Source organism: Pomacea canaliculata, linkage group LG11 (genome assembly GCF_003073045.1).
Source record: "Pomacea canaliculata isolate SZHN2017 linkage group LG11, ASM307304v1, whole genome shotgun sequence".
Classification (NCBI taxonomy): domain Eukaryota; kingdom Metazoa; phylum Mollusca; class Gastropoda; order Architaenioglossa; family Ampullariidae; genus Pomacea; species Pomacea canaliculata.
The window spans coordinates 17,694,992-17,722,903 of record NC_037600.1 but is presented as its reverse complement, the minus strand read 5'-3'; the positions used below and the strand labels follow the sequence as shown (position 1 = coordinate 17,722,903).

At 38.8% G+C, this 27,912-nt stretch overlaps 1 protein-coding gene across 5 annotated transcripts in view; it reads left to right on the top strand.

The window, feature by feature from the left end:
• The window catches only part of LOC112574661 (retinoic acid receptor RXR), an 88,261-nt gene extending 66,031 nt beyond the window's left edge, over positions 1 to 22,230 (top strand). The window contains exons 1-7 of one of the 5 annotated variants that reach the window (XM_025255865.1): positions 3,062 to 3,211; positions 7,391 to 7,763; positions 8,203 to 8,360; positions 9,314 to 9,462; positions 10,168 to 10,294; positions 13,544 to 13,768; positions 14,642 to 22,230. In XM_025255865.1, coding sequence (XP_025111650.1) covers positions 3,193 to 3,211; positions 7,391 to 7,763; positions 8,203 to 8,360; positions 9,314 to 9,462; positions 10,168 to 10,294; positions 13,544 to 13,768; positions 14,642 to 14,895 — 1,305 coding nt within the window. In that variant the 5' untranslated portion in view covers positions 3,062 to 3,192 and the 3' untranslated portion in view covers positions 14,896 to 22,230. Of the gene's footprint in view, positions 1 to 3,061; positions 3,212 to 7,390; positions 7,764 to 8,202; positions 8,361 to 9,295; positions 9,463 to 10,161; positions 10,295 to 13,543; positions 13,769 to 14,641 lie in introns of those variants that run through there. The other 4 variants (XM_025255864.1, XM_025255863.1, XM_025255862.1 and 1 more) reach the window with 4 other exon arrangements.
• Positions 22,231 to 27,912: the final 5,682 nt, after the last annotated feature.

Here is a 27,912-nt window from a genome sequence, read left to right as displayed (position 1 = left end):
GTTGTTAATGTTGTTGTTTATACGTTGACGCACTGAAGGCGACAAGCCATTACATCAGACTAGACATTAGGGCTTCTTATCTCGCCCGGAGTTAATCTTCAAACTTTTTCCCACAATGTGGGCTTAACACGCAGGATGGTGCAGCCAGCTTTTTCAAATAGACACAATAATCAACCAGCCCTCCCTCCCTCTCAACCTCCTGCCCTTCCCTCCTCCCACTTTCCCTCCCTCTCAACGGGAGGAAAGGTTTGTCAGTGGCTGCAGTGCTGCCAGCTATACTCTCCCCCCGCAATACTGCATCCGAGGGTTCGTTTTTTGTTTTTAAAGCTACATGTGTTTTGTTTTCGGACTGAAACTATGCTTTGGTTGTGAAGTGCGGTGCAGCTCTGTGACTGATTATCTCTTCCTGGAGCGCGTGCGCTGCCTTGACCTGGTTAACTTTTCACCCCTGTGCTCGGGCTCTCACAGGGATGACAGGTTTACAGCTAACGATCTCTGGACGAAGCCAGGGCGTGCACTGAGAATAGGTTAGTAGACGACACCACACTCGGGTACGTGGCCGCCCACCTACTGCGCATGCGCGAGAAACCCGGCCGACCTGCGTCTGGAGGCTCGAGTACAGCAACTACAACTCGTTTACTACGTGCAGTCACATTTTATTTATACAAATACCTAGCACAGCTTTCTAGTCTATTATTTACACTTCAGTAATTATTTTTAGTAAACAAACAACAGAAAACAGACAGACAATACAGCATCGCAAGCTATATACCCGATGGCGCTGGTGGTTAACAACTGTATTTCATCTGACGGTCTTGCAGACTGGAACAAAGGAAACAAGAAAACTGTGTTCAGTGTCTATACTTAGTAGGTTTAGTCATTCAATGCATAGAGGTGTGTATCTAACATGCATAATATGAATTCCAATTCATGCTAGCTATAAGACCCCTCTAATGAGAATCACATGGTTGTTTTGTTTTGTTTGTTTTTTTGCAGTTTTCTTGACTACATTCTGAGGTGCAAAATATGGCTCGATCTTTTCCAAAAATCGAAAGTGCAATATCTCAAGCTTCGATCTCTTTAAAACTATGTGTCCATGTGACCTTTGACAGGCTGAAATAGTTGATTTTGATGAAATGACAGACAAAAAGACAAGAGCTTATCTTTGACAGGCAGTGCTTCCGCGAAGCATTTGGTAAAAGTAGTGTAGCACTCTAGTAGTGTACTGAGTAGTGTGAGAGTCGGCATCGAACCACAGGACTGTCCCCCTCTCACCCCGTTCTTGACCTGCCCACCCGCGCCACTGGCTACTGGGTCTTTAATTGTTACACCCGGAGTTGCGAAGTTGCCTCAGCCACATGGGGAGACCTTGACCAGACAGGGTGGGGGTGACCACGTGGACTGAGAAAGGACTGGGAAAGTTATACGGGGATAGACTAAGTAGTGTACAGTTGAGCAGGCTTTTTGGATTTGGAAGTGATCAGAGTGGAGAGACGCCAGGCCAGCCGCCGAGGGAACGAGTGAAACTCTTTATAAAAATAAACAGTTGTGAGGCAATTGCCATCTTTAAATAGTTGTTTCTTGTACGACTAGCTGCCCACCCTATAGCCATCAGGGACTGACGTGTTGGTTACAATATTGTATAAATAGTTGATATACATATAAAGCACCGGCCTAGCCTACTCAACTACATACATCACCCTTGTCTTCGCTTGAATAAACCAGTTCACATGTCTCCGGGCAAATATTGCAGAATGTTTGAGCTCAACATGTTTAGAGAAGTCCAAAAACCTTGGCCGAACTTGACCAGTCTGATTGGATAGTTTAACAATGCCAACTCATAAAGAAAACCATGCAGTGCCGTTTTCTACATCATGCCAGTTTTTTTTTTTTTTAAAGAAAACATTGAAGTTATATTCTCGTTGGATTTTGGAATAGTTCACGCTTAGCCTAGATGTAAATACTGGCAGACAACAGATGGCAAGGTCGATTTGTAGATCTATGATGTATGAACCCATCGATTCTTTGGTAATGTGTCTCTTTTTAAACTCTTCCGCTATACATCCTTCCGCAGGCGAAAGTCTGACAAACTGATAAACGTGTGAGGCTGCACTTGTTACGGGTTTGAGGCTTCTCGAAACGGTGAAAACTCACTCAGTAGTGTATGAGAAAGTAAAAGGCATCGGAAGCAAAGGGTTGGGCTACACCTCATATGTGCTCTAGACACGGTTAGCCACTTACAGTTCACTCCACTAGGGCAGGTAGGTCATGGGACCTTCATCTTACTGTAACCAGTCTCAATCAGATTAGAACACAGAGTGCAAACACCATTTCAGTTCTGTCTTTAGGTTGGATGCATAGCCTGACCATATGGTATGTAGGCTTCTTCCTGTCTTCTTGCAACAATTAATGGGCATGGCTACTTATATAGACTATCTTAGAGAAGAATGCATGCATGTGACATTCACCCTAATTTGTAGTGTAAACCTCTTCCGGTACTCATGCAATATCAGAAACATATATGGGAAACTTGCATGGTCCCTTTTAGTGCAGATGCTAGACATCTTCAGTTTATCTCCACCTTTGAGAGTGGTTAGGTGTGATTTGTTTTGATGCTAATCGTCACTGATGACACACACTCACACAAACTTGTGGATACTTGTGTCTCTATGCACAGGTAACCCTGCCCACAGGTTGAAAGTTAAAGCCTCCGTTTTTCTGGGGAAACAAATAAAGCTACAATGTTTCAGTAGCACTATAGACGCGAAGGCCACTGTCACTACTAAAGGTCAGCGTGACTTTGCGAACTCATTGTTTGCGTCAATGGCTTACAACTCTGACCTTTGACCTCAAACAACCCTCGCCATTCTTATTTCCCTCTTCCTCCATCCCAAAGGCAAACAAAGACTTTCTACACACCCTTCTTCCCGCAATAAACTGCTAAATTTTCAAGATGTGATGTGCTGTGTGTTGTGCGTCACACACGGAAGAGCCACATACATATATATTGATTTCTGTTGGGAAAAGCAAAACATAACGCCGTCCGCCGTCCGCGAGCCGCTCGCACTCCATAGCCCGTGCGCGCGGTGCATTGTGGGAGCCCTGATTTTACTGTGCCAGGCATTCCGACTCGAGTCACGGGCGTTTCGCAAGGATTGTCCGCTTTGGACGTTCTTTGGAAACTCACATAGCATGGATCGTTCAGAGATGGGTAAGCAGATGCTATCTTTGCTTCTTTTTGTGCGGACGAGTGTAGAGAGCAGTGGATACTTACTGGGTGGGTAAGAAAATGCAGTCATCATGTGCGTGCTTTCGCCATCTTGGAGTCAAAAGAGTTCGCGCACTAGATTGCTCTCGTCTCTACTTTTGCTCTCAACTCGAATCAGCGTTGTGAAAGATTTTTTAAAAATATTGCAGCAGTACTGTTCCGTCTGTTGCCAGAAAATGAAGTGTAATGCTCGTAGATGTGGAGCGTTGTTTGAGTGAGGTCAGTGCACAACAATGTATCGCTGTACACTGAACGTTCAGTACAGTGCTGACAGTGACAGACACACAGCACTGTGTAACCTGTTGTAGGTGTCTGGTACAATGAGAGTGATAAGTTGCATGCTAACAGATCAGTGTCAGCAGATGAGGTGTTTGATTCTTAATTAGTGTGGCAGATGTCTATCTTTACTTTATATCTTTATGATGTAGTAGGAAGATTTGATCATGATCATACTGTTGGGAGAAGACTGATGGTCAGCCTTATGTTTGTAGCATGGTGTTTGTAATGTGTCATTGTTTGCATTGTGTTGTAGGTCGTAGGTTTTAGATTGTAATAGAAAGCTTAGTTAAGAGAATAAACTTAATGATGTTGGTTACTCTCTCAGTGCAGATCTGAATTCAGTCACCTTTTATTTATTTATTTTTTTCTGTTTCTCAATAATATTACGGGTATTATAATAATTCACTGTTCACTGTGTGATTCCCATCTTAAAGCTGTTGGGGAAGATAAAGGAATGCTAATTAATGACTAATGTAGATTGATACTCAGGAACGAATATGCCTTCGTCCTAATTGAAATTGGGACAATAATCTGTTCTCAGTAGGTCACCATTCATTGTGACTAAATGTGTCACCAGAGCGTCTTAAAAATTGACTTTCATTGTTTAAAATTATTATTAAAAGTTAACCTATTCACAAATTTAAGCAGGTGACACCATTTGTCTTTGCATAGAACTTCACCAGTTTGAACTGTTATGTCCAGAAAAACTTTCGAAATGATAGTTGATAAAAAGCATCATTAAATATGATCATCAGAAATTATAGTGCACACACTTGAAAAGCCAATTTTGCAGCTCAAGTTTGGGAGCGTGCTGTTTGGAGATATCAATCTGTACAGCATTTTGATTATTAACCGAGATCATCAGTTGAGAAACTGTTATTATCAATGCATTAATATTCTGTCAGAAAAAATATTTGTTTTATTCAGTTCTCTGCATGATGTGTTATTTTTCAGATTTACATAATTTGTAAACAGCTTTTGTTGACAGCTGATGGCTTTCTTCCTTATTTCTCTATGTTTGTCAGCTTTGTTACTTTTATCCTTCTGCTGTCTGTTCTGCTGCAGAAAATCTTCTTAAGTCTCAAATCCTTCAGTTTTGTTGCCCTATGAAGCCATAACTTGATGCCCACTATGCCAAGAAATGCTTCTGGTTATAGTAGTTTTAAATCTCAGCTTAAAACCTTTTGCTTTTGTGCAGCTTTCTCAAAACAGCCCTCCATTTGCTTGTGAGCAATGTATTTTCATGTTTATGCTGTATGATTGTGTGTGTGTGTTTTAGAGACTGTATGCCCTTAAAATTCTGGATGTGAGGGTAGGGCTGTATGCAACATGCTTTTTAAGTGCAGTGATCTGTTTTGGGAATAGTTTTATTTAACAGTACTTATTATTATCATTAACATAAATAGCTTCTCGAAGGACAACTTGATTTCAGTTGGTTCATCTCTCCTACTCTGCATTCTCAGCCTTCTTTGTGATCGTTGATCTTGTCTCATGTCTTGTAATTGAAAGACTACTGTAAGTGGCATGAAGATTCAGTTAATCATCATTTCAGATGCAAGATTTCATTATTTGTAACCCAGTGTGCCTTGTCTAAGTGGCTAGGTGTTTCTGGAGAAACTCGTAAGGCTGTAGCAAGCTTTCAGTCTTTTAACAAAAACCTTTTACCACTCATCTTCGTGAGTGATGCTGCTTTTGTAAAAGCAGTTTTAGATAAGTTGCAGGCCTCTTTTGAACATGTGCCAGGTTTCTTCTGCTCTTAACTCCACATGGGGCTCAAAAATTGGTTTTAAAAGTATCAGCCTGACCATAACAAGTAATGCAGTCTTTCTATTCATGACTCTTTCTTTTGGGCTGAGCACTTGGCTGGATGAGATTGTGAGAACATTTCTGTATCTGCTCTACCCTTGAAAGTTCTTTTATGGGGGTGCTTTTGTTTTGGTGTGATGTTAAAGAAACACCATTGTAAACAGACTTCTGATAAGTGACTTTTTGTGGTGCCTTATCAAATCCTCTCCTTGTCTTCAGTTTGAACTTTTTCGTATTTTTGCATTGGGGAGGGGGGAAGGGATGAAAGGAGGCTAATTTTGAATTACTAAGATCTGTATCTCACCAGAGCCTTGTGCTCTTTTCTGTACAATTAGTAGACTCCCCTTCACACTCTGCCACCCCATGCACAAAAAATCTTACAGGTTTGGTACATGCAGAATGCTTTTACAAGATTTTTGTGTTTGACTTGTTTTTTTTATAGTCAAAAAGATACTATGGTTTGCCATAGATTCTAAAGTGGTGTTTCCCATTCATGCCAGTTAGTAAACTAAAGCAATAGGAAAGATCTAATTTGAAGGTTTATTATTAGTTGCAAGGAATAATAAAAATAAAGTAGTTGATGCAAATAAGGTTAAAAAGTTTCAATTTATTTAAAGGAAGCTATTGCACTATATAGGAGAAGACCATTGTGGTGTGTTAGATGGTACACCCAGGGGGGGAGGGCATCATTCACCATTGTGCAGAGCTCAGGGGGTGATAGGAGAGAAGCATATTACTGATAAAGCTGATCTTCACAAAGGAACATAATGCATTTGTCTTCCTTTTGTTCATTTGATGATAGCTAGGCATTGTATGTACAAATTTTATCAGACAATTTAAGAATAGTTAAATGCCATTGCTATACGAAGCTACAGAAGATAATTAAAGTTTAATTAATTTAATGAAGTGTCCCAAAAGCCAATGGATTTTAATACCTTCATAACAGTACCCAAAGAAAAAGTTTACCCACAGATCAATTTCTGCAGGCATGATAATTCTGTGGTAGGTCAGATTTGGTGGATTTGTATTATTTTCTGTCAGTACTGGGAGGTGTTATTAGGACTGCATCACTTTACTCCCGTGGAAGCTGCCCTTAGCAATGTCTCTTAATTCTGGACGCACACAGTTTGCCTTGGCAAGTGTCTGAGAGCATATGCATTGCCCTTGGAACAAAGACGCTTTCTAGGAAATGTCACGATATGCAAATGTCCCAGGTAATTGCAGAGTAGTCTGAAACTACATGACCTGATTCTGCACTGCTCCAGAGCTTAGCTTGGTTTGGTGTGAAGGGAAAAGCAGTAATGCTTATGCTGAATGGGTGGGGGGGAGGTTATTAGCCTGACTGTGAACTAAGATTATGATGAGATTTGTAAAAGTAACCAAGAAATGGACTTCTGGCTCTCCTGCCTGTTGTCCTGGATGCATGCAGATAAAATACAAGAGGTAGCTCCTCATGGAAACAGACTTTTACTAGCAACTTTGATTTTGTTTATAAATGCAAACTTTTGGACATTTAAGAACTATCAGACTTGCTTTCACAAGAGTTTTTTTTAATTGCATACCTTTATTTCGTGCAGATAAGTACGGAAATAACAGAGCAAAAATAATGTTTTAAATCTCTCACATGGCTTTTTCCAGAAGTCCTTGTATATCAGCAGAGGTTGGTCTGGAGAAATTAAGTTGAGAAATGAGCAAGTGATAGCCTGGTGACTGTATCCATATACATCTGGGTGTTTTTTTCAAAACATTACTAAAGCAGCTTTCCTGTGTTCTTTTGATCATCTAACTTGAATCAGTTACCTCCTGTTGTCATAAGATGCAAAATATAGGCTTGAAGCAAGCATTGATTATTAAAATGTTTTTTGTGTGTATATATATCTTTTATAGATCATGTGCTATTTATTTGTTTTCCTGTCCCTCGTATGCTGTCTATGTTTCGTTCTTGTTCTTAAGCGATAAGAGAATGCTCCTTAGGAGTGTGAGTATGCGCTTTACAGATTTTGCATTTATTATTATGCATATGACATTTTTTCCCAGATACTTTAGAAAACAATGGACCAGGATCTGGAGGTATGCCGGGTGGAATGTACATGGGTCACCCACCACCTGACATTAAACCTGATCTGGCCACATTGAACTCTCCAACTTCAACACATGGGCCATATTATGGATATGGTCCAGGTGGTTCAATGCCGGGTATGCCTCCGTCTACACAGCCCTCACCTGGAGTACCTAACATGTCCTCAGGAATGCATTCACCCACCTCCTCCTTGGGCTCCCCTCCCATGATGTGCCTCTCCCCTACAGGCCCCTCCCCTTCCCCAGGGATGCCACACTCCTCACTGCATAACAAGCACATTTGTGCTATTTGTGGTGACAGAGCTTCAGGCAAACATTATGGTGTCTACAGGTAACTAAACTATTTATGGTTTCTCTCAGTAGTAGTGCTAAAGTTCTCCCCCCCCCCCCCACCTTCAGTTCCCTTTTCTCCTGCTGCTGCTTCATTTATGTGAGTGTGTATGCTGCAGGTGGAGTGTGGCTTGAAGTAGGTGGGAGGGTCAACCAAATAAAAGTGCTGACAATCTTTTGATATGTATTATCATGGACGATGCTCAGGGATGCCTTCTCTCAAAGCATTACATTAAATTATAGGTATATACATAATGCGCTGTGCTGCAACATGGTAGGCAGTAACTTAGATTTTCATTTGTTTCCTCAGAGTACAAATGTAACTTAGCTATGCAAAGATTGAATTTATCTGTTAAAAACTGTTGAAGTCACAAATAAGTGAAATGAATTGTAGTCAGTTTTCAGATTATTTGATGCAAATGTGAATTTCTCAATTTCAGCTGCGAGGGCTGTAAAGGATTCTTCAAAAGAACTGTGCGTAAAGATCTGACATATGCATGTCGAGATGACAAAAACTGTATGATCGATAAACGACAGCGGAATCGCTGCCAGTACTGCCGTTACATGAAATGTCTTCAGCAAGGCATGAAGCGAGAAGGTAAGCAGCATTCAGTTTTCAAATACATTGCCATGAAGACATCTCATTTTGTGGTGCAAAGCTGTTCTGCCAGTCCTTCCATTTTTTTAATTACCCCTGAAAGCATTTAATTAGCATAAATCAAGAAACAGAAAGTGCACTCTGGCTTCAGAAATCATTTATCTTTTAGTCTGTGAAATACAATTTGAAATGTATCTTATGACTGAGTTTTTGCAAATTTTGCAGAAGTTATTGTTTCCTGTATAAAGTATTTAAAAATAATTATGTCTGATAAAACTGTAATCAAAAATATTTGGAAATAACTCTGTTATTGTGAAATTTATGACCAGATTTATCCTTGTCAAACCGACCTACAAGCAGTAAGTTGTTTAGAATTCATGTAAAAACCAGAGTAAGCTGGCTGAAATTTAAAACATCGTTGTGAAGAACACCACGTCTACATCATTTAAAAAAAAAAACCAAACACTTCAGTGATGTTAATTAAAATTGATTTTTAATGAATAATAGAGTATAAATATTTCTTAAATTAAGCCCTTTATGCTTCTTTGTATAAATCCATAACAAAAAGTGGAGTAAAATCTTGAAAACTATGCTCTTGATCTGTTCAAGCTATATGGGCAAATTGAGAAATCACCATTGTAAGCTATGTGGGGAAAGGGAGAGAACAAATGGCCATTTGACATTGATAATAGCTCCCTTATCCACTACAGTGTTAGTGCTTTTTGTTGGCAAGGCAATTCATGATGCCATGAAGTTTTGAATAACTATTTGAATATTTTTCTGAACAAGGACTCTTAAGTTTGACAATCATGATGTGGCATGTTAGGCAGTAATCGTTGACCGGTAACCATCGTTTGGTTTTTGATCAATGCAAAGAAACCCCTTAAATCCGCTGCATTTGGCAGGGACTTAGTGGTTTCTAAATTAACCTGCAGCCTGTCTGTCCACTGCAGCTGTGCAAGAGGAGCGCCAGCGTGTCAAGGAAAAGGGCGATGGAGAAGTGGAAAGCACCTCTGGTGCCAACAGTGACATGCCAGTGGAGCAGATCTTAGAGGCTGAGCTTGCTGTGGAACCCAAGCTTGAGACTTTCATTGATACACAGGTATTGACACTAGCATGCAGGTACTGTCACACTGACACGGGCATGGTACTATTATTGCAACATTGATCCTTGCTTTAAAGTGGATTTAGTATTTTGACTAAACGAATTGAAATGAACAGTATAAAGTGAATGATGCATGAATACTACACTTATAACATCAAACCTTTGTCACCACTTGAGCTGATGTCTTGTTACTGCCTGACACTGTTATTCCCTCTTTCTCATTCAGTCTGTTTATTGACCTCATATTTGAAGCATATCCACAAATAATGAGCACATTGGATACATGCAAAACACTTATTTGTTAGTAATTATGTATGGAGTATCCCTTCTGTTTCTAGCATAGTTGTATGGTTTTTTAATATGAGCTGGGACTAGAGGAGAGAAATTTCATGGGAGGAAATCATCAAAAATGTCATTGCCTTAAAATGTCTTTGCCTTATTGATAGTGAGAGGTGATCATGTTCCACACTTACAATTGTTATTTTATTAAAAAGAAGCATCTTACTTTCAAATAGGCTGGCTTGCAAATTTTTATAGAAATGTCTTGCATGCATAATCTACCTTGCCTGTTTTTCTTCTCACCTTTGATGTCCTTTCTATTTTTTTTAGACACAAAATAATTGACTCTTGTAAATGATAGGTCATGAGCTGTAGAATACATAGTTGTCAGAGTCAGTATTTTTTTGTGATCATGAGAAACAGAGAGATCCTGTGACAAACATCTGCCAGGCAGCTGACAAGCAGCTATTCACTTTGGTTGAATGGGCCAAGCGAATTCCTCACTTTACTGAACTGCCTCTCGAAGACCAAGTCATCCTGCTAAGGGCAGGTAAAGAATCAGTTTGTATTTTCAGTGTTTGTTATTGAAACATCGTTTAACTATATACACTAGCCATGTTTTAAAAATCTGTAGTAAAGAATTATTAATACCATAGTATCATAGTGTTAACTTTCAGCCTGTTGTCCCACAAGCAGCAACTTGCACATAGCTCACTCAGCTCTCAAAAGAAGCAGTGATGACTGACCTGACAACATTAGAAGATAGAGGCAATGCTTGTCAGCAACAAGCAAGAAGCCCCACTCTCACTGCATGAGGAATGTATTACAGAGTCTGACCATTTCACCTACCTAGGCAGCATAGTCAGCAAAGATGGAAGTGCAGAATAAGTAAAGCAAGGCTTGCATTCCACACCGTGTGACCTATCTGGAACACCAAGGCTTTATCTCTACCCACCAAGATCCGCATCTTCAACACAAATTTAAAGTCCGTCCTTCTGTATGGATCTGAGAAATGGCGTGTGACAAACACCATCACCAAGAAGATTCAGACATTTGTCAACAGATGTCTGTGCCACATCCTCAACATCAGATGGCCCAAGATCTCCAATACAGACCTGTGGTAGAGAACCAACCAAAATCCTGCTAGCCAAGACATCAAGAACCGGAAGTTAGGCTGGATCGGTCACACCTTGCGAAAGCTGGCCAACAATTTAACGAGACAAGCTCTTGGCTGGAACCCATAGGGGAGGCACAGGGTTGGGAGAGTCAGAGAGACATGGAGGAGATTGGTCCACAGCAAGGTGGAGGCAGCTGGCATGACATGGTCCTAACTGGAATGGGACGCCCAGAACCGGATCCGATGGCATGGTGTAGTTGCAGCCCTATGCTCCTCTGGGAGTGAATAGAAAGAAGAATAATCATAGTGTTAAGAAAAGATCATTTTGCAGTCTTCAATCCTAAATTAAATTACAAATAAGCAGCTGGTGTAAATTTATAGTACAGTGGTTTGCCTTACAAAAAGCTTACATCAGTCCAGACCTTTTGGATGGTTGTAGTGCTTGATTGACAGAGTTCTTGTAAGCTGTATGCTCCACCATTTTCTCCTGGGAGATTTTGTGCTGATGGCTAGTACTAGGCATTTCAAACTTTCCCTTAAGACAATGCTAGAATTTTTTGACACAAGATAGCTCTTAAAAACTTCCTGCACATTTACTAAGTTTATTAAGATTGGCCAAATAAAACAAAAGTTATACATTTAAAAAAATAATTGTAAGCTTTTTTGTGGAGAGAATGAATTGGATAAAATGACATTTTTAAACATGACATTTCAAGATTATTAGTTCTGTAGATTATATTTTGGAATTAATGTTATGCTACAAATAGGTAGCAACAGCTAAAATTTTGTTTCTTGAATGTCACTTTGAAATGTGTGTTACTGCGATGTATAGGAAAATACAGGAAAAACAACCAAAAAAAAAATTAAGGTCTTATCATTGCTTGAAGCAGGGCTACACTATTTTAAAAGTGTACTAGCATCCAAGAACTACTTGCCCAGTGCGGGCAGGAGAGTATGGCCACCATCCTGTTGAGGAAGCGATGGCGCTGGATTGGTCACGTCCTCCGAGGCGGGAGCAACTCCATCATAAAAACTGCTTTACACTGGACACCAGAAGGAAAACGTAAGCGAGGTCGGCCCAAGATCACCTGGCGCCAAACTGTGGAGGCAGACATAAAGACCCAAAACCTCAGCTGGGGTTCTGTGGGGAGTCTAGCCCAGGACAGGCAAAAGTGGAGGACCTTTGTCGCTGCCCTACGTGCCGACCGGCATAACGGGAACTAACTAACTAACTAGCATCCAAGTTGTTTGTATCCGTAGCCTTAATGTTTGACAATTCTCTAATTTGTTACGTGGAAAAATATAAACCATTTGCAGTTCAAATAACATTACATCATTATGCTGATGCTGGTCAGGCCTGTGGCAGATGACGCATCTAAAAAAAAAAAAAAATCATTCTGATCTGAAAACAAGTGAATATATTCGTTAAATAACATGGATCTTATACAAACTTAGTGCACATGTTGCATAAACGGCTTTTTCTAATGTTGTATGTGACTTCCAGCGTATAATACTAGCCAAAAAAAAAATAAATAAATAAAGCTTTCGTCTGGTAAACCTGTGTTTCATGTTGCATAATCGAGAAAATAAACCTAATCCTAAAGCTTAAAAAACATTTATTTGCAAATACTGCGGTTATGGTGAGTGCAATTTTCAACAAGATTTACATTTTTTACCAAATATATGCTCATATTTTGTGAAAGCACTGTCCATGTTGGTAATCTAATCGCTCAGCCCAGTATTGTCAGCCATGTTGAACTTTTTGTGTGGCATGACTTCAAATGTTCTCAAATAGAAATGGTTGGCGAGTCATGCAGTCAAAAGTAATAGTTAAGCTCTGTATGCCAATTTTTTTCTGCGATAAAGGACCTTTCTGACAATACCTGATACAAGTATGTAATTTTCAGCAGTATTTTCATGGTTGTGGATCAAAGTTTACGTTTGTTAATGATTTAAGAAAAAAAACCAACTTCTGATTCATGTATACCTGGATATCAGAATCAAAGGTCAAGGCCCAGACTCAATATGTTAAAAGTTCCTAATTTTTGCAACTGGATCTTTATAAGTTGTAGTCAGGACCTTTGAAAAAAAAAAGGATAAATGTGTTGACGTGGGTAAATTTCCACATGAAAAAAAGTCTTTTACAGAAACTATAATGACTGTTTTTCACACTAATGCATACTGGGTAGTTTTACATAACATATTACGTTGTGTTTAAATAGAAGAATATTTAAGATATCATTAGTTATAAGTAGTTATAACTTCTCGTCTTTTAAATTTTGTAAGTGAAATTTTCAAGCTGATTTTTCTTGGCAGTTACGTGAAAAATTATTAATTACATTTCCTTCAAAACGTGAAAAAGCATTAGCAAGATTTCCATCATCAGTTATACTTTGGTTTTATAGTCTTTGCTTTTTACACACATCAGCAGTTATACTGTAGTTTTATAGCCTTGCTTTTTATACACATACTTCTTCCTGACTAGTATGTGAATGAAGAGATTAAAAATGCATACACAGCATTTCTACTATGGTAACTTTTTCAGCAGGTAGCTTATCTCATAAATAACAGTTATCACATTAAAGTTTATATTTTTCCATGAAAAATGTTTCATGTTGGCCATCCAAAGAATATTTGGAGTATTATTTACTCATCTGATAAACGAGCTTCTAATGATTACAGGGTGGAATGAGCTGCTGATTGGCGGCTTCTCGCATCGTTCGGTTGCTGTGAAGGATGGTATCTTGTTGGCAACTGGTCTTCATGTGCATCGTAGCAGTGCTCATCAGGCTGGCGTGGGCACTATTTTTGACCGAGTGCTGACTGAGCTGGTGGCCAAAATGCGCGAGATGAAGATGGATAAGACAGAACTTGGGTGTCTGCGAGCCATTGTCCTCTTTAACCCAGGTGAGAACATTGTAGAAACATGGGCATTTATAAATAATATGATGTGTTATACAAACTAAGCTTTCTTTTACTAATTGTTGTTGTCATCTTTGCCATTCCAAGATAACATGAATGCAAAATATACAACAAATAGAAAATTGGAATATAAATATTCTAAGCAGTTAACTAAAAGGGCTAAAATGTTAACAGCTATGGTGATAAAACAGCAAAGCTTAATTTAATTTAAAACTATTCTGTACATCTGACATAGAGCTTAATCCATGACATTTCAGTCCCGTTGAAGCAAACATATTGACAAGCATCCTGACTGCTTCACACCCTATAGTTCAAACTAGGTTGCATCGCTAAACGCTCTGCAAAAGTAAACAAGGGGAGAAACTGTTGGCTTCTTAAAGGATTTTACTATAGATTACTTCCCTTAAAGAGCTCAGACAGTCCAGCAAACTGGTATTTGAAAGTAGGCAGTGAGTTGGTCTAGGGCCATGTTTGAGATGGTTGTCAGTTACTCAATTTGACATGGATTAGTACTTCAGCAGCTGAAAATCACAATGTAATAATTGTGCATTCTAATAAAGTCTTTAATTTTTTGGTATATTTATGTTTATTGGGTAAATAAAAAAATTCTACCTTGTGATCTACTACTATGAGAAGTGCTGTCCTTTTAATTTGGATATTATCTTTCAAGATATCATCTTACAGGCAAACAAAAAACATATTTCTTGCAAATTACATCATTTAAATGTTTAAGAAGTGCTCTTTAAAATGGTATGCCATTGATTCTTTATTGTAAGCTACATACAGTGTGCTAGGATTCAATGGCGTTGCCCTCTGGTCATCTTGAACATGTTAAACATGCGTATATTATTTCTTTAGATGCCAAGGGCTTGTCTGCAGTATCAGAAGTTGAGCAGCTTCGCGAAAAGGTTTATGCTTCGCTGGAAGAATACTGCAAGACACGCTACCCTGATGAGCCAGGACGCTTTGCCAAGTTGCTGCTGCGTCTTCCTGCCTTGCGCTCAATTGGCTTGAAGTGCCTGGAGCATCTTTTCTTCTTTAAGTTGATTGGGGACACTCCCATAGACACTTTTCTCATGGAAATGTTGGAAAGTCCTTCTCCATCCACATAGATGTGCATAGCTGGAAAATGCCCTTGTGACCTTTGTGTTTTTGTTTAATAACTTTTTTGAGTGGGAAGGGGAAGGGCTTGAAAGGTTAAATTTTGTAGGGCAGCATCCAGGACTTAATGGCTACTATTGAAAGGCCTGTGGACATAAGCCAGCACCTCTTGGCTGCACAAGACTGTTTTGTGACTGGGACATGCAATGCTAGTTCTGTGTACAACACTGTGTCTGGCTATGCAAAGGAGCAAAAGTATCACAAGCCCTGCGATTGGTTTCTAGCTTGTCTGCTTCTCACCATCTTTCAAGCGTGACAGTTTTGGATGTGCATCAGGCAAGTTGTTTGAAGATAATATAGTATCATCTTCAAGCTTTCTGTGGTACAGTTCAACACTTTTACTTTGAACATAATGCTTTTGAAACTTGCTGATTAGAGAAGACGCACTTAGATGCGACCTCAAGCATACAGAGAAGTATTAGGCTTGATAAAATTTTCTGCCACTTCATTGTTTACAGCATTGATTCTAACAACATATAGGTTATAAGAAAATTTATTCTTTTACTTCAAGTAAGAAAAAATAAATAACTTAGAGCAAATTCTAGTTTTACAGAAGAAAGCTTTTAAATAGGTACTTAGCTTTGTGTAACCATGGCGATCTTGATGGTTTTATGAGCTGCCTGTATGGCTTGACTGCATGAACCACTGATTGTCTCTGCTTCTTGTTATCTATGTGTAACACACACCCCCTCCCCTTGTGGTTGTGGCAAACTCAAAGGCGCTTTTGTATCACACTAAATACACATTTACATGACAGCAAAGGGTCACCGCAGAAAATTGCAAAGTGAGTTATCATTTTTTTTCTTGGGTTCTCCCCACCCCAGTTTCGCGTATTTTCTCCAGCATGAGTAGTAAATTGATTCAGAACATTCCCATCAGTTATCTTTTTTGCATTAGCAAGAGTAGAGAAAGCAAGGATGAACTCTGTTTCTTTTGATTTTAGTTTATCAGTTGAATTTTTCATAGAGCATTTACATTTCAACTTTTAAACCAGTGCAGGTGTTCCAGGAACAGAAGACAGGTAACTTCATCAGACACTTTGTCACCTGTAACCTGTCCAGATAAATTTTTCAAATTTTAGCTGTTTTTTTTCCCCATTGTGTTTAACCTAGAACAGTTGCCAGGAACTTTATCAAGCCCTTTGTGTGCCAATTGTGTGGTGTATTAAGTGCCTCAAGTTTAAAAATCTGCATGTTTTATTAAAAACCACAAAATTTCGCTGATTCTCATATAATGTCTACTGTAGAACATAGCTACACACTTGCACATTCAACCTCTTTGCCTTATATAAATCATAAAATTGTATTCTTAGCACTAAGTTGTCTTGGCAGTCTTTATTGTTCAGTGGTAATGGCAGTAAGACTTAAACAGCAGATCTTACATTCTTCTGAAGAGAAGACCTTTAGGAGCTGACTCTTGGATATTCCATGTAGAGTTTATTTTTACTCCATCATGTAGAAGAAGGTTGCACATATTTTATTCGCTTTTGTCAGTTAAGATTCTTTGCATTCTTAAGTGTTCTGTTGGTGCAGGTGAGATATTTGCCCTGTGCATAAAACTTGCACTCTTTGGCAGGATGCAGAAATCAGTCATGTTAGCAGAACAGAAATGCATAAAGAGTATGTGCTAGCATGATTTTGTGTGTATGCCTGCTTATGAACTCAGAGTGCTTGTGAATTTATGTCGATGAAGTTTCTAGGAAATAGCTGGGTTATACTGATGTAAGGGTGGAGGCTAAATATTGTGATTTCAGTCTTTAAAGTTTCTTGTTTAAAGGGGCATGCAGGTCTGCTGCTTTTTTTTTTCAAAACCCATTCCCCATAAATTATGGACAGTGCTTGAAATGTTGCCCTTGGTATTTTGTTATGAAAATTTTTGATAATTTGAGGCCATTGGTTTTGGGATGTTCATTATGTTCTATCAAAATTGTGGAAAAGTAACAGCTGAGATGAAAGCATTTGGCATCTTGATGCCATTAAAGTTTTGAAGCAGACAGGGCTAGGTCACCCCTGGCCGATGCAGTGGCCGTGGATTTAGCTGCTTTGTTACAAACTCATTGGGATTGGTGCAGAAAATGTTAGATTATTAGCTTTCTTTAACAGCATATATGAACCAGTATCCCCTGCTTGTGATAAAAAATGTAAAAGGACTTTATGATTGGGAAAGTTCTCAGTAGTGCACACATGGTGGACCTCGATCCAGCCCAAGGTAAGTTGGGCGCCTGTCACTAATACAGTGAGGATTGGCTATTCTAGATTCAGATCTCAACTCAGGCATGTTCTTTTTATGTGGTGCCTTTATACAGGGCCGGCTGCTTAGCTGTGACATAGCTTTAGTTGCTGATGGTGTATCACCAATCTCCACTCTCATCCTCAAAAGAAAATGCAACCTTCATGATTTCACCAGGTTGGGATAAAAACAGAAAGAACCATGTTTGATTTTACAAAGGGGGAGCTGAATAAGACCAAAAATTGTTTTCCCATGTAAATTTGTCCATACCAGTTTTCTTGGAATGTTTGAAATGAACCAACTTGCTAAATCAGTACCTGTCCTGCCTACCTCCCTTTCCTTCATAAGCAGTGACTGCAGCAGTTTCCAGTTGTGACAGAAAATAAATCAAGTGTATGCAGAAGAATATAGAATTTGTGTTAAAATTTGCTTCATTGAATAAATCTGAAGAAGCCAATTCTCACAAGATGTAGTTAAGGACACATTGCGCTGTTTCCTTGTTACATGTATTTTAGCATGTATACAAAAACTGTATGGTTAAGTGGTGGGAAATGCGGAAACAGTTTCCAGATTAGATTGAGTGTAAAAAATGTACAGGAGAGCCAGAAATGATATTTACACAAACCTCAATATTTTCTGACCCCCCCCCCCCAAAAAAAAAAAAAACCCTGACTGAAGTTAAAGCAGCATTACTTAAAAATTAAATCCAAGAGAGCAGTGACTCATTAAAATGGGGTCAGTGGCCTCCATGTACAAGAGGAGCCCTATCACAAACTATGATAAGGCTGATGATTGTCTAAAGTAGTGAGATCACTTAACATTTATCTGTGCTGCCTGATGCACAAACTATGATCCTTTTTAGATCATTTGTTGGTATGTTGGGGAGATAGTTTGTATGAGAGAAATACATATGCAACATCTGTAATTCTTTGTAAACTAGACTAGGTAAATTTATCGATACAATATAGTTTTTCAGCTATACTTGCACCAGGATTCCATGAAATCATCACAAGGAAAGCATTTTAGAAAACATATCTTGCATGTAGAAAATTTTCAGTGGTTTTTTTTTTTTTCATTTGTCTGGGGTGTTTTTAAAAGGAAATTCTGAAGACCTGTAGATTTCTGTGGTTTAGAGTGTGTCTTCAGTTTGCAGAAGAAAAAGCTGTTGGTGGCTGTCTAAATTTTCACCCTTATTTTGGCGACTAAAATTTGTGCAATTTAGTGGCATGCAACTGGGTTTTTAGATAAGTTATTTTCTGGTTTTAGCAAAGAGGCTGCATATACTGTTGAGAATATAGCAGTTTTTCTTTCAAGGACTGTTAGCAGGTTTGTGCAGACTATTCTTAATTGCAGGACACCACTACTGTATTCAGGTTTTGTGTAGGCCATTGTGATTTACATGATAAAAGTTTCACATGCAGTTTTGAGCAAGATAAAAGTTTGTTTTTGTTTTTTAATGTTTTTTTCAAATGGAGGGGGGCAAAATATGTTTTTTAATGTTTATTTGAGGCTAAGAATGTGTTTTGTTACAGATAAAGTACTGATTTTTAAACTGACAAGCACCTAAACCAGTCTAATATTTAGAGAGATTGTGATGCATTTTTGGGGGGTCTGGAGGCTTAGGGATGGCTGGGGCTTAGGTGAGTGGCACCTAAAAAGGTTTAGGATTGACTTGCAGATAACCATGCCACTTTCATTTGTTTCCATCTCCAACCAAAACCATTGTGTATTTGTGACATACTGAATTATTACAATCACTTGCAAAGGTTGTGTCGCTCGTTTATCTTAACACACATCGCCATATGCTTCTCTCATATGCTAGCTACCACCGAAGAACTTCAAATTCAAAAATTGTGCTATGAAATATATGTCGTGACAAACGACCTGTGATGGATTTGGGAATGTGCTGAGCATTGGTAATCTAGCATGTCGGTCATAGTTGTAAACTACACAAGGTAAATCAGCTACTTCTGACTGTCTCATCATCCTCATTGAATGTTCTTCTGGAAAAGTGGCCGTTACAGCTCATTTAAGTAAACTCACCTCTGTTCCAGATTCGTAGAGACTTGAAGCTATTGTATTTTTATTATTCATAAGATACAATGATGAATCTGTTGCAGTTAACAGTCACATGGATTTTATCCATTCTCAGTTTGGACTTTAAAAAGTACATGTAAAGTAGTTGCTCAGAAGTGTTTATTAAAATCATTTTTAAGAAATTATTCCGTATACCAATACATTTTCTTGCTGCATTTGAAATTTTTTAATTTAATCTTGATTTTAAAAAATTGTCACTTCACATGCTTATGTCCAATTTGGAGAGCGATTGTAAGTGGTACTATGGTGTGGATATGTTATACAGCATGTTCATCTTTGTATGGAGGGTATTGTAGTTAATAAAATGTAATGTGTGCATTCGCTGTTTAATCCACTTAAAGCTTTAACATGCATGTGAGTGGTAGGGAAAGAATATTTTTTGTAAGAGGTGAGAGAAAAAAAAATACTATTGTTTCATATTGGATCTTATGATGGGATCCTAGTCTACACTCAAGAAAGAGAAGCAATACAGTTGATTCCTGAAATAAGGCATTTTCAAAATTTGTTATTAAGTGCAGGATTTGTTAAAAAAATATTTTGATTATTTTTTAAATCCCTTTTCATTGTAATCAGAATGCTAAATTATTAGACCAGTAAAACTGCGTAGCATGGCTGCTTTGATAAAGAATAGTGTGAAGAAAGCACTCTCAGATATCTCGTTTCCATGTCAGATACAATCTGTTGACAAGCTTAAAGCATGTGAGGAAACCATGGCAACAGAGACAAGAGAAGCTCATCTTCAATGTCAGGGAACTTACTGGGAAACTTTCTGAAGAATTTCTTTAGTGGCACAGACCTCTGCTGCTGGTTAAAACTGCCTGTGTATCAGACAGTTGATCTAAGCTCCAAAATACGGGAGAATTTCTAGGTTTTCTTTTATAAAAATTTTATTATTGTCTCATAGGAAAAATGATTATCTTTTTTAATCCTTCTCCATTTAGTACAAGAAAAATTAATTTTTTGAAAAAAATTTTGTATAGGCTGTAATTAATCATTTTTTATAACGTGGCTTAGTTTCTGAACTGTTGTGACATACAGTTGTTTATATGACTGAACTTTTTGTTTTTGTTGCTTGATATTTCAAGCAACGTCTTAATTTTAGAAACAAGATTTGTAAAAGTAAAGCAGGATTTACTTAAGGAAGACAATTATAATATTATTTCTGTTTATTGTTATTGCCATATGGATATTGTACTTGAAAGATCCCTTTGGCTTTGCTTTATTGAGATTTGTGTGTTGCTGATGACAGCCTTTTTTTCATCAGACGTGGTAGTAAATACAACAGTAAACGGAAATTGTACGTGCTGGGCCCATGATTCTCACTGTCATGGTTACAAGTGCTTTATTACTGTGCCACTGGACCACATTATGAAAATAATTTATACTTCATAATGCATATCATTAAAGAAAAGTGTTACATGATGTAGTCATTCTAAAGCTCATGACATTGTTTTTGAAGGTCTTAAAGTGTCTTCTCAAAGAGATGTCCTGAAATATAATTTTGCCCCCTCCTGTAACAAAAATATGATTGAAAAATGAGAATTAGATGTTTTGCCCCTCTCCCCATATCCATAAAAGTAAAATGAGTTAAGTTTTTTTTTTTAAAAGGATCTCTGCAGTATTTTTGTTGAATGTGTACTGATAGTAAATGTTGACACCAGAAGCCATCTAATAGGTGATATCGGTATATATAAGCTTATATCATACCTTAAGTCTTACATGTTGGTGCCTTGTCAGTCTCCTTGTGAGGAAAAGTACCATATTTACTAACTTCTTGTGTGTTAGTACATAATCTGAAAATAGTAGTAAAGAAACAGAATTAGTTCACTAATGAGTAGTTTTCTTGCCACTTGATTTTTTATTTACAGCTTGAAGAAATGACTTCCATGGCAGGCATTTAAATAAGTGTCTAGTAGTCAAAAACTTGTAGATATGGAGAAAATTAGAAGAAAATTCACCTTATTAGAAAATGTGTCTTGATTGTTGTTCCTGACCAGTATGCAGGAAAAAACTTGGAATTTGAGTGGATGTCAGGATGGCAGCATTTAGGTCTTGTACAAAGCTGTGTAAGAGGCAGTCACTTGAGGCCAATGGCCATCAATGTTCACAGATACGCATCAGAAATCCCAAGGTGGTGATGGCAAGTGTATTGTTGAATGTTTTTGCATTTGTATAACCATGTTCTACAGGACTGGAAGTTTATTAGAGGAGTGTCAGTGTGACCTGCAGAGCTTAAAGTTAGTGTCAGTGACTTTCATCATGAAACTTGCATGTTTTGGTAAACAACTACAGTGGGTTATTTTTTCTTTTTATCTTTTCTTTTTACATCTTAGCGTTTTATGTTGAGATTACATGTCCATAATTTGCTTTAAATAAGACACCTCAGCTACTGGAGAGCTAAAGCTAGGAACGTACTTCTGCACAAATTGACATGAAACATTTTGCAAGATTTCAGCCTGTCTTGTCCTAAGAATATACATATTATAAGGTTGGGTTGTTTTTTTTAAAAGGAATATGAAACTGTTCTATAAACTAGTTTTTATAAAGTCCTCATCAATCAAGACTGCATTACTTATCTGCAGTCAGCTCGACTGCATTTCTTTGGTTACATGCCTACAGAACCATAGCATTGCTATGCTGGTACTCTCCGTGGGTTCACAAACTACCCTCAGCAGTTGTGTGCAGTTTTAGTTTTTCATTTACCGGTGGAAGAATACACAGAGCATAAATCGTAACTTAAATAGTAAAGCAAATATTTGCACTGTTGTATTGGCTGTACCTGGAGACAGCCATCTGTACAGTAGAAAGTTTGGTGACGTGTCTGCTACTCGTTCATTGTTAGCTTCAGCCATGCATCATTTCTCTGAAACAGAGCATCAGTTACATTGCTCGTTTCTTCGCTAACATAACTTTTTTTTGTATATGTATCATTCTTCTAATAAATGCCACAAATTGTAAAAGTTGTGTTTGTTGTTTTTAAGCAATGGTGAGGTATGTGAGATCTGTAATTGAAGATGAATCAAAACACTTAAAACTTGATGGAATGAGATGAAGTGTTGTGTCAACATTAATTTCTATCCAGCATAGTGTTTCTTGTCTGTGTGTGCGTGAATGCTCCTGTTTGGTGTGGAATGAAGGAACTTGTAGTCAATCTCAGTTTAAAGAGTTATGCCTCTTATACTCCACGCTATGGTGTATCACGGTACGCTCTGGACGAGGCAATTGCTACTATTAAGCATGGAGAGAAAAATGATCATTTGCTTGATGCAAATTTCATTAAATTTTTACTTGTCCTGTTCCTTTTGAGAATTTCTAATGCAGCAATGTACACCAGTGACAGTCCACCTGTATCTACTAGACGCGCAATTGAATTGCGGTTCATACATTGCCTGTCAATCGCCCACAGGACAGTCTGTCACCATTTGGAACGCAGGTGCTGTTGTCAATTAGAAAAAAAGCTGAATTTGCTTTTATTTTAGGCAGCTGGTGAGTCGTGATCACCTCTAGTACGATCTTAGAAACACATGCAGCTGTTCGCCTATACAGTTCTATCAGATCATATTTCATTGTCTGCTCCTGTGTATTATTTATCATCTAATAAATAGCTGATAACTTGAGAATTACTTAGAAGTCCAAGATACATTCTTCGCTGACCTCATGACTTCCAGGAGTGTTTCGCCAGACTTGCTCTGAAGTCTTAGGAACAGTGATCATCCATCTAGTCACGAGATTCTTGTGTTTTGTTGTCCCCCTGACGAGCTGTTCCTCCACACACCGGCGAACTCAGAAAGACTGACAGGATGAGATATGTAACCAGCAATACTTACAGTCTACGGACAGATCGCCAAATGTTTCATTTTTTCCTTCATTTTCTAGGAAACAAAGGTCAGTGGACAGCACAATATGAAGCAAACACTTTGTAGTGAGAGGGAAGAATAATCTTTTACAGACTTTCAAGCCCTCGTGGAGACCTAGCGAGACTTATAATCAGTCCCAGTGCCCGTGGCTGTATCTGCTTCCACTTGTCGTTATCTCAATCACTTTGACTGGAGGGCAGCGAAGTGGTGCAGTACAACAATATTTACCAACGCCACCAACGGACAAACAGATTGCACTGATTAATAGCTCAGGAAGCAGGTGATCGTTTATTTGGGCATCACGACTGCGACAGCTGGTCCTCGACAAATACAGCACGTCCAGCAACAACTTTGTGCTTGTCTTTGGATCAGGATTAATTGTCAAAGGACACATTTTTCTAGGAGTAAAATGGAAACAGCCAGGACATACTCATTAAAACAAGAAACGGTGCAAAAATCTGAAACTTGAGCTGTCACAGAGGAAATCGTTGTGCATCCATGCCTCTTAATAACAGATGGTCAAGGCCAGAAACTTCTAGGTGCGGCTGTTGATAACAATTTGTCTTGGTCCCAACATTATATCCCAGCCATTAGCAAAACTATCGCAAAGAATCCATATCTTATTAGGTAGAGTTCTATAAAACAACCTTCTTCACACCTGCAGCAAAGGGAATCCAGTCTATATCAGTTCAAACAAGTTCAAAACCTTTCATAGCTTGTAAAGGATTCCTTCCTCAGGTAAACACCTATTTATAACAAGGAATATGTACTGCTTGTTCATTATTCATTAGTCAAATCCCTCTGTAGCTAGACATCAACCCCAAGCTTTGTACATATTCTAATTTTTATTCTTGTTGTCTTGTTGTGCCTTTGGTAGTAATGTAGTGTTTCACTTTCTTTTCCTTAGATTGAGCGCTATAGATATATATCTAAAACTTTCACTTTAACCTCGCAGATGAAGATTTGTCAACTGACAATGGCGCTGGTATTTGTCACCTGCAACTCGGACGGTGTGACAGCGGGACGACAGTTGCCGTGGAAACAGCGCCAGACCGAGTGATAGATCCCTTGTTAGTGAGGTAGTTGTAGGTAATTATAAAACTAGAGGCGAATCCTATTTGTGACTCTAGTAATAATTAGTTTCCTGTTTTGAATAAACTGTCGATGTAAGCTGTTGGCTAACTGGTTCTCTCTCCTCTGTGTGTATGCCTCTCTCTCTCTCACTCTCTCACTCTCACGCACACACCACACACAAACACACACACATCCTATGAGTGAGCAGAACCTCACAGAGGTAACTTTGTTTCTCAGACTAACTGATGCTCTCATCTTTTACAACTCCGGAACATGCTCCCCACACACGGTCGCTTTTGCTTTACTCGTCTACTCACTCATTGATATCATCAAATCTGCTGAAACTACCTTTGGAGTTATGATTTGAATATGGAACATAGTGAAATGATACAGTGCAGCGAGTAGACAACATTCACAATTATTCTACTATGCTGGCTGACGGCTAGAGGTCAGAGGTCACAGGTCTTTTAAGTGAAAATCACTGGCAAACGTGTAGACAGGTACGCTCTAAACAAACTTTTCTTACCTTTTATTTTGAAGGATACTAAAATAGTATTTTATGCCTCAGTAAACCCATAAATAAAAGTGATTGAATTTACAGCTCACGCGAAGTTAGTCATCAGTCCACCTTGTTTTGCTGTCAAGAACGAGGGACTAAATAACAGTTTTGATCACCAGTTCATGGCACCTTTTAGCCTGCAACTTCTGTAATAAAGATGGAAGTTATTGCATTCTTGAAGTAAACAAATCAAAACTTCCAAAACCATTAATTTTTTTTTAATTCTGTTTTCCAAAATCACGTTCTTTCACTAAAGTCCAGCCAAAACAAGTTGTAACATGACAGGTATGAGACATCATAAACATCAGCGCTTTACTGAAGCTTTAAATCGTCCTTACATTATCAGCCCTATGTCACTCTTGACACTAGCAGCCCTATCTCAATCACTCTTTACATTTGCAATCTTCTGTAAACAGCGGTAGGGAGGGGTGATTTCCCTGTTTCATGTTGACGACATCATCGATGTCATGCGACTATTCATTGAATAAATCGGAACAATGGGGAGGTAACCCGGAAGAAGCCAATCACAGAATTTGCTCACATTTTGCAGATGTCACAATTTTTTACAGCAGTAAGGAGCAGAGAGAATATTCAGGAGGATATTCCCCTCCTCCCCACACCATTATCAGCAGCACAGCACTGGCTGTCCCCTGTGTAGGTGTCGACAGAAATGTGATTACCTCTAACGAAACTTAAACAAAAATACAATATAAAGACGATTTCAGGAAACTCCACAAGAAGTGGAGAAACTAATCTTATTTATTAGAAATTCGGAAAACACCTGCCCTGAATTTGAAATGAGCGAAATTTAACACCTTTTTGTAAACACGAAATTTTATGGATATGACCCACATATGTCCGTTAACCGGGAAAGTGAAAGTATCCTGCGTGCTCATCTGAACTGGAACATTCTGTTGACGTGTCCTCCGATGATTATTCACGCGGAGTGCGCGCGCTGTCCGTGGCGGGGGTGAGTGGTGTTCACCGCGCTGCCGCTGGTGGCGATGTGAATTATTGAGGCGACGGACACTTGCTCCACATCGATTGCTGCGGCTACCGACCCACTGGCGGTGAGTGATTCCCGCCACCGACAGCAAGGGAAGAAAAACAAACCTTCTGGAAAGGAAAACAAAAAGTTGCCTGTGAATACTGTTCTTTGCCCATTTCCCTGGCAGTTTCAGGGTTTCAGTGAACAAAGAGACTTGCAACAAAACCGTTTCAAAGAGCAGAGGAAAGAAAGCGGGCGACAATTTTCACCTTTGTTTTCAAAAATCTCATTTCAAAGCAGGAAACGTTTGGCCATTTATCACTCTTGCCAACGAAGCTGAACATGACCTCACGGCCGGAGTTCTACTGGTTTATTGCGTGCGTTTCTGTATACTTTTTTTTTTCGAGAGAGAAACACATTGGTTTTATTAAAGGGAAAGGAAAAGGAACTAGAAAATTGGACTTAAATGATAGCTGACTACATTTCTCGCTAATTGCAAACTGGACATGGAGGTCTCGCTGGTTAGTCGGGAAACTGCTAACAGTACCACAGCATCGTTCAACGAAGGGGTCCTCCTACATCATGTCTCTTTTTCTTTCGGGGGGAAAACATGCACATGGGGACCTTTGTTGAAATCGATCCCAAGCTGTTTAAGACCCGAGTTCCTCTGGAGCCCGTTATTTTGATGAGACACGATTAACAACGACAGTGTCTATCATTTAAGCCTACTTCACATTTCCCTCGCGTTTTTATCTAATACATCATTTGGTTTCGAAAAAGTTTGAGCGAGACAGATTAGACAAAAACCAAACAAACAAAACTGCATTTATGAACCATAGATAGAATAAAGGTATTTAACGAACTACAAGATCCAAACAAATACAAGTTTTAAAATGACCTTGCTGAAAAACAATGGTCAGACCGAATCCAATCTGCCATGATTTATAAGACAGACTATCGACGGCTCCCATTTGTGTAAGTGGTTAGTGAAGATGTAAATATCTTTCGTCAATGGCTAACACCAAAGACGGCGACGACCTGAAGTACCAGGGTCTCGCGGTGTGGTTGTCTTGACTGCCGGGACTGAAGTCGAACCCTGAGGCTCAAACTTTGTAGTAAGCTAACCGAGCAAACAGTTTTATTAGCGTGTTACAGAAAACTAACTAAAAAGCACAAAGAAAGCATAATTTAAGTGACCTTAAGTTATATTTCTGACTTATATGAAGACCGCAGCCAATACACCAAGATGTGGATACAACAGTCTCCATCCTTTGGGCGGTCTGATGGCTCAACGGTTAGCGCCTGTCACTCATGCAATGAGGGTTGGCTGTCCTGGGTTCAGTTCTCGTCTCGGGCAATCTGTTTTTTTGTTGTTTTTTTTTCTCTCTGCATGTGGCATCTGTTTACAGGGCTGGCTGCTTTGTCTTGATATAACCTTAGCTCCTGGCTGGGTACAAAACACCAATCCTTCTCCTCTCCATCCCTGAAGTGTGCAAGCCACACACGCATGCACGCACGCACGCAGCAAATGTGTGTTCTCTTGCTTTTACACGAAATAATTTTCTTTGGGTAAGAACCGTGGCTTGGCGACATCGTCCATCATATTGGTCCCCCGAACTTTCAGCGTCTGCTTTTGCAGAATTGTTTCGGGCATCTGTAACTGTCTGATCATTACATACTTAAGTGTTAAAACATTATATACTTGTTCTTATATAGCGAACAAGTTCTGCCATGATGTAGTGGCATGTTACATTATTTTATTTTTCGTTAGATTTCTTCGCTAAAATATTGGAAAATATGTTCTAGGAATTAGCTTTACTTGGAAACATCAATGAAACAAAGCACTTTGTATGACAGGTTTAGTTTCTGACTACTTATTTCCTTAATAAATAAATTTAATAAATTACTTTATAAATACATTTTAAAATCCCGTTCTGAAGTGTAATACCTATACACAGGGACCTTTGTAAGAAAGTAATTGTCGAAAGTCAAGATGGCTTTTGCTGATCTCACTAAGACCAACAAATGTTGAGACTATGGATGTCTGCGGTCGTAGCTCTGTTCAACTCGTCCACTTTGCAGTTAGCTGCTCTTGTATCAAGTAGCAGTGGCGAGGGAGACTTGATTTCCAGCCCACGCCTACTTGCAGATAATGTTCCCTTTT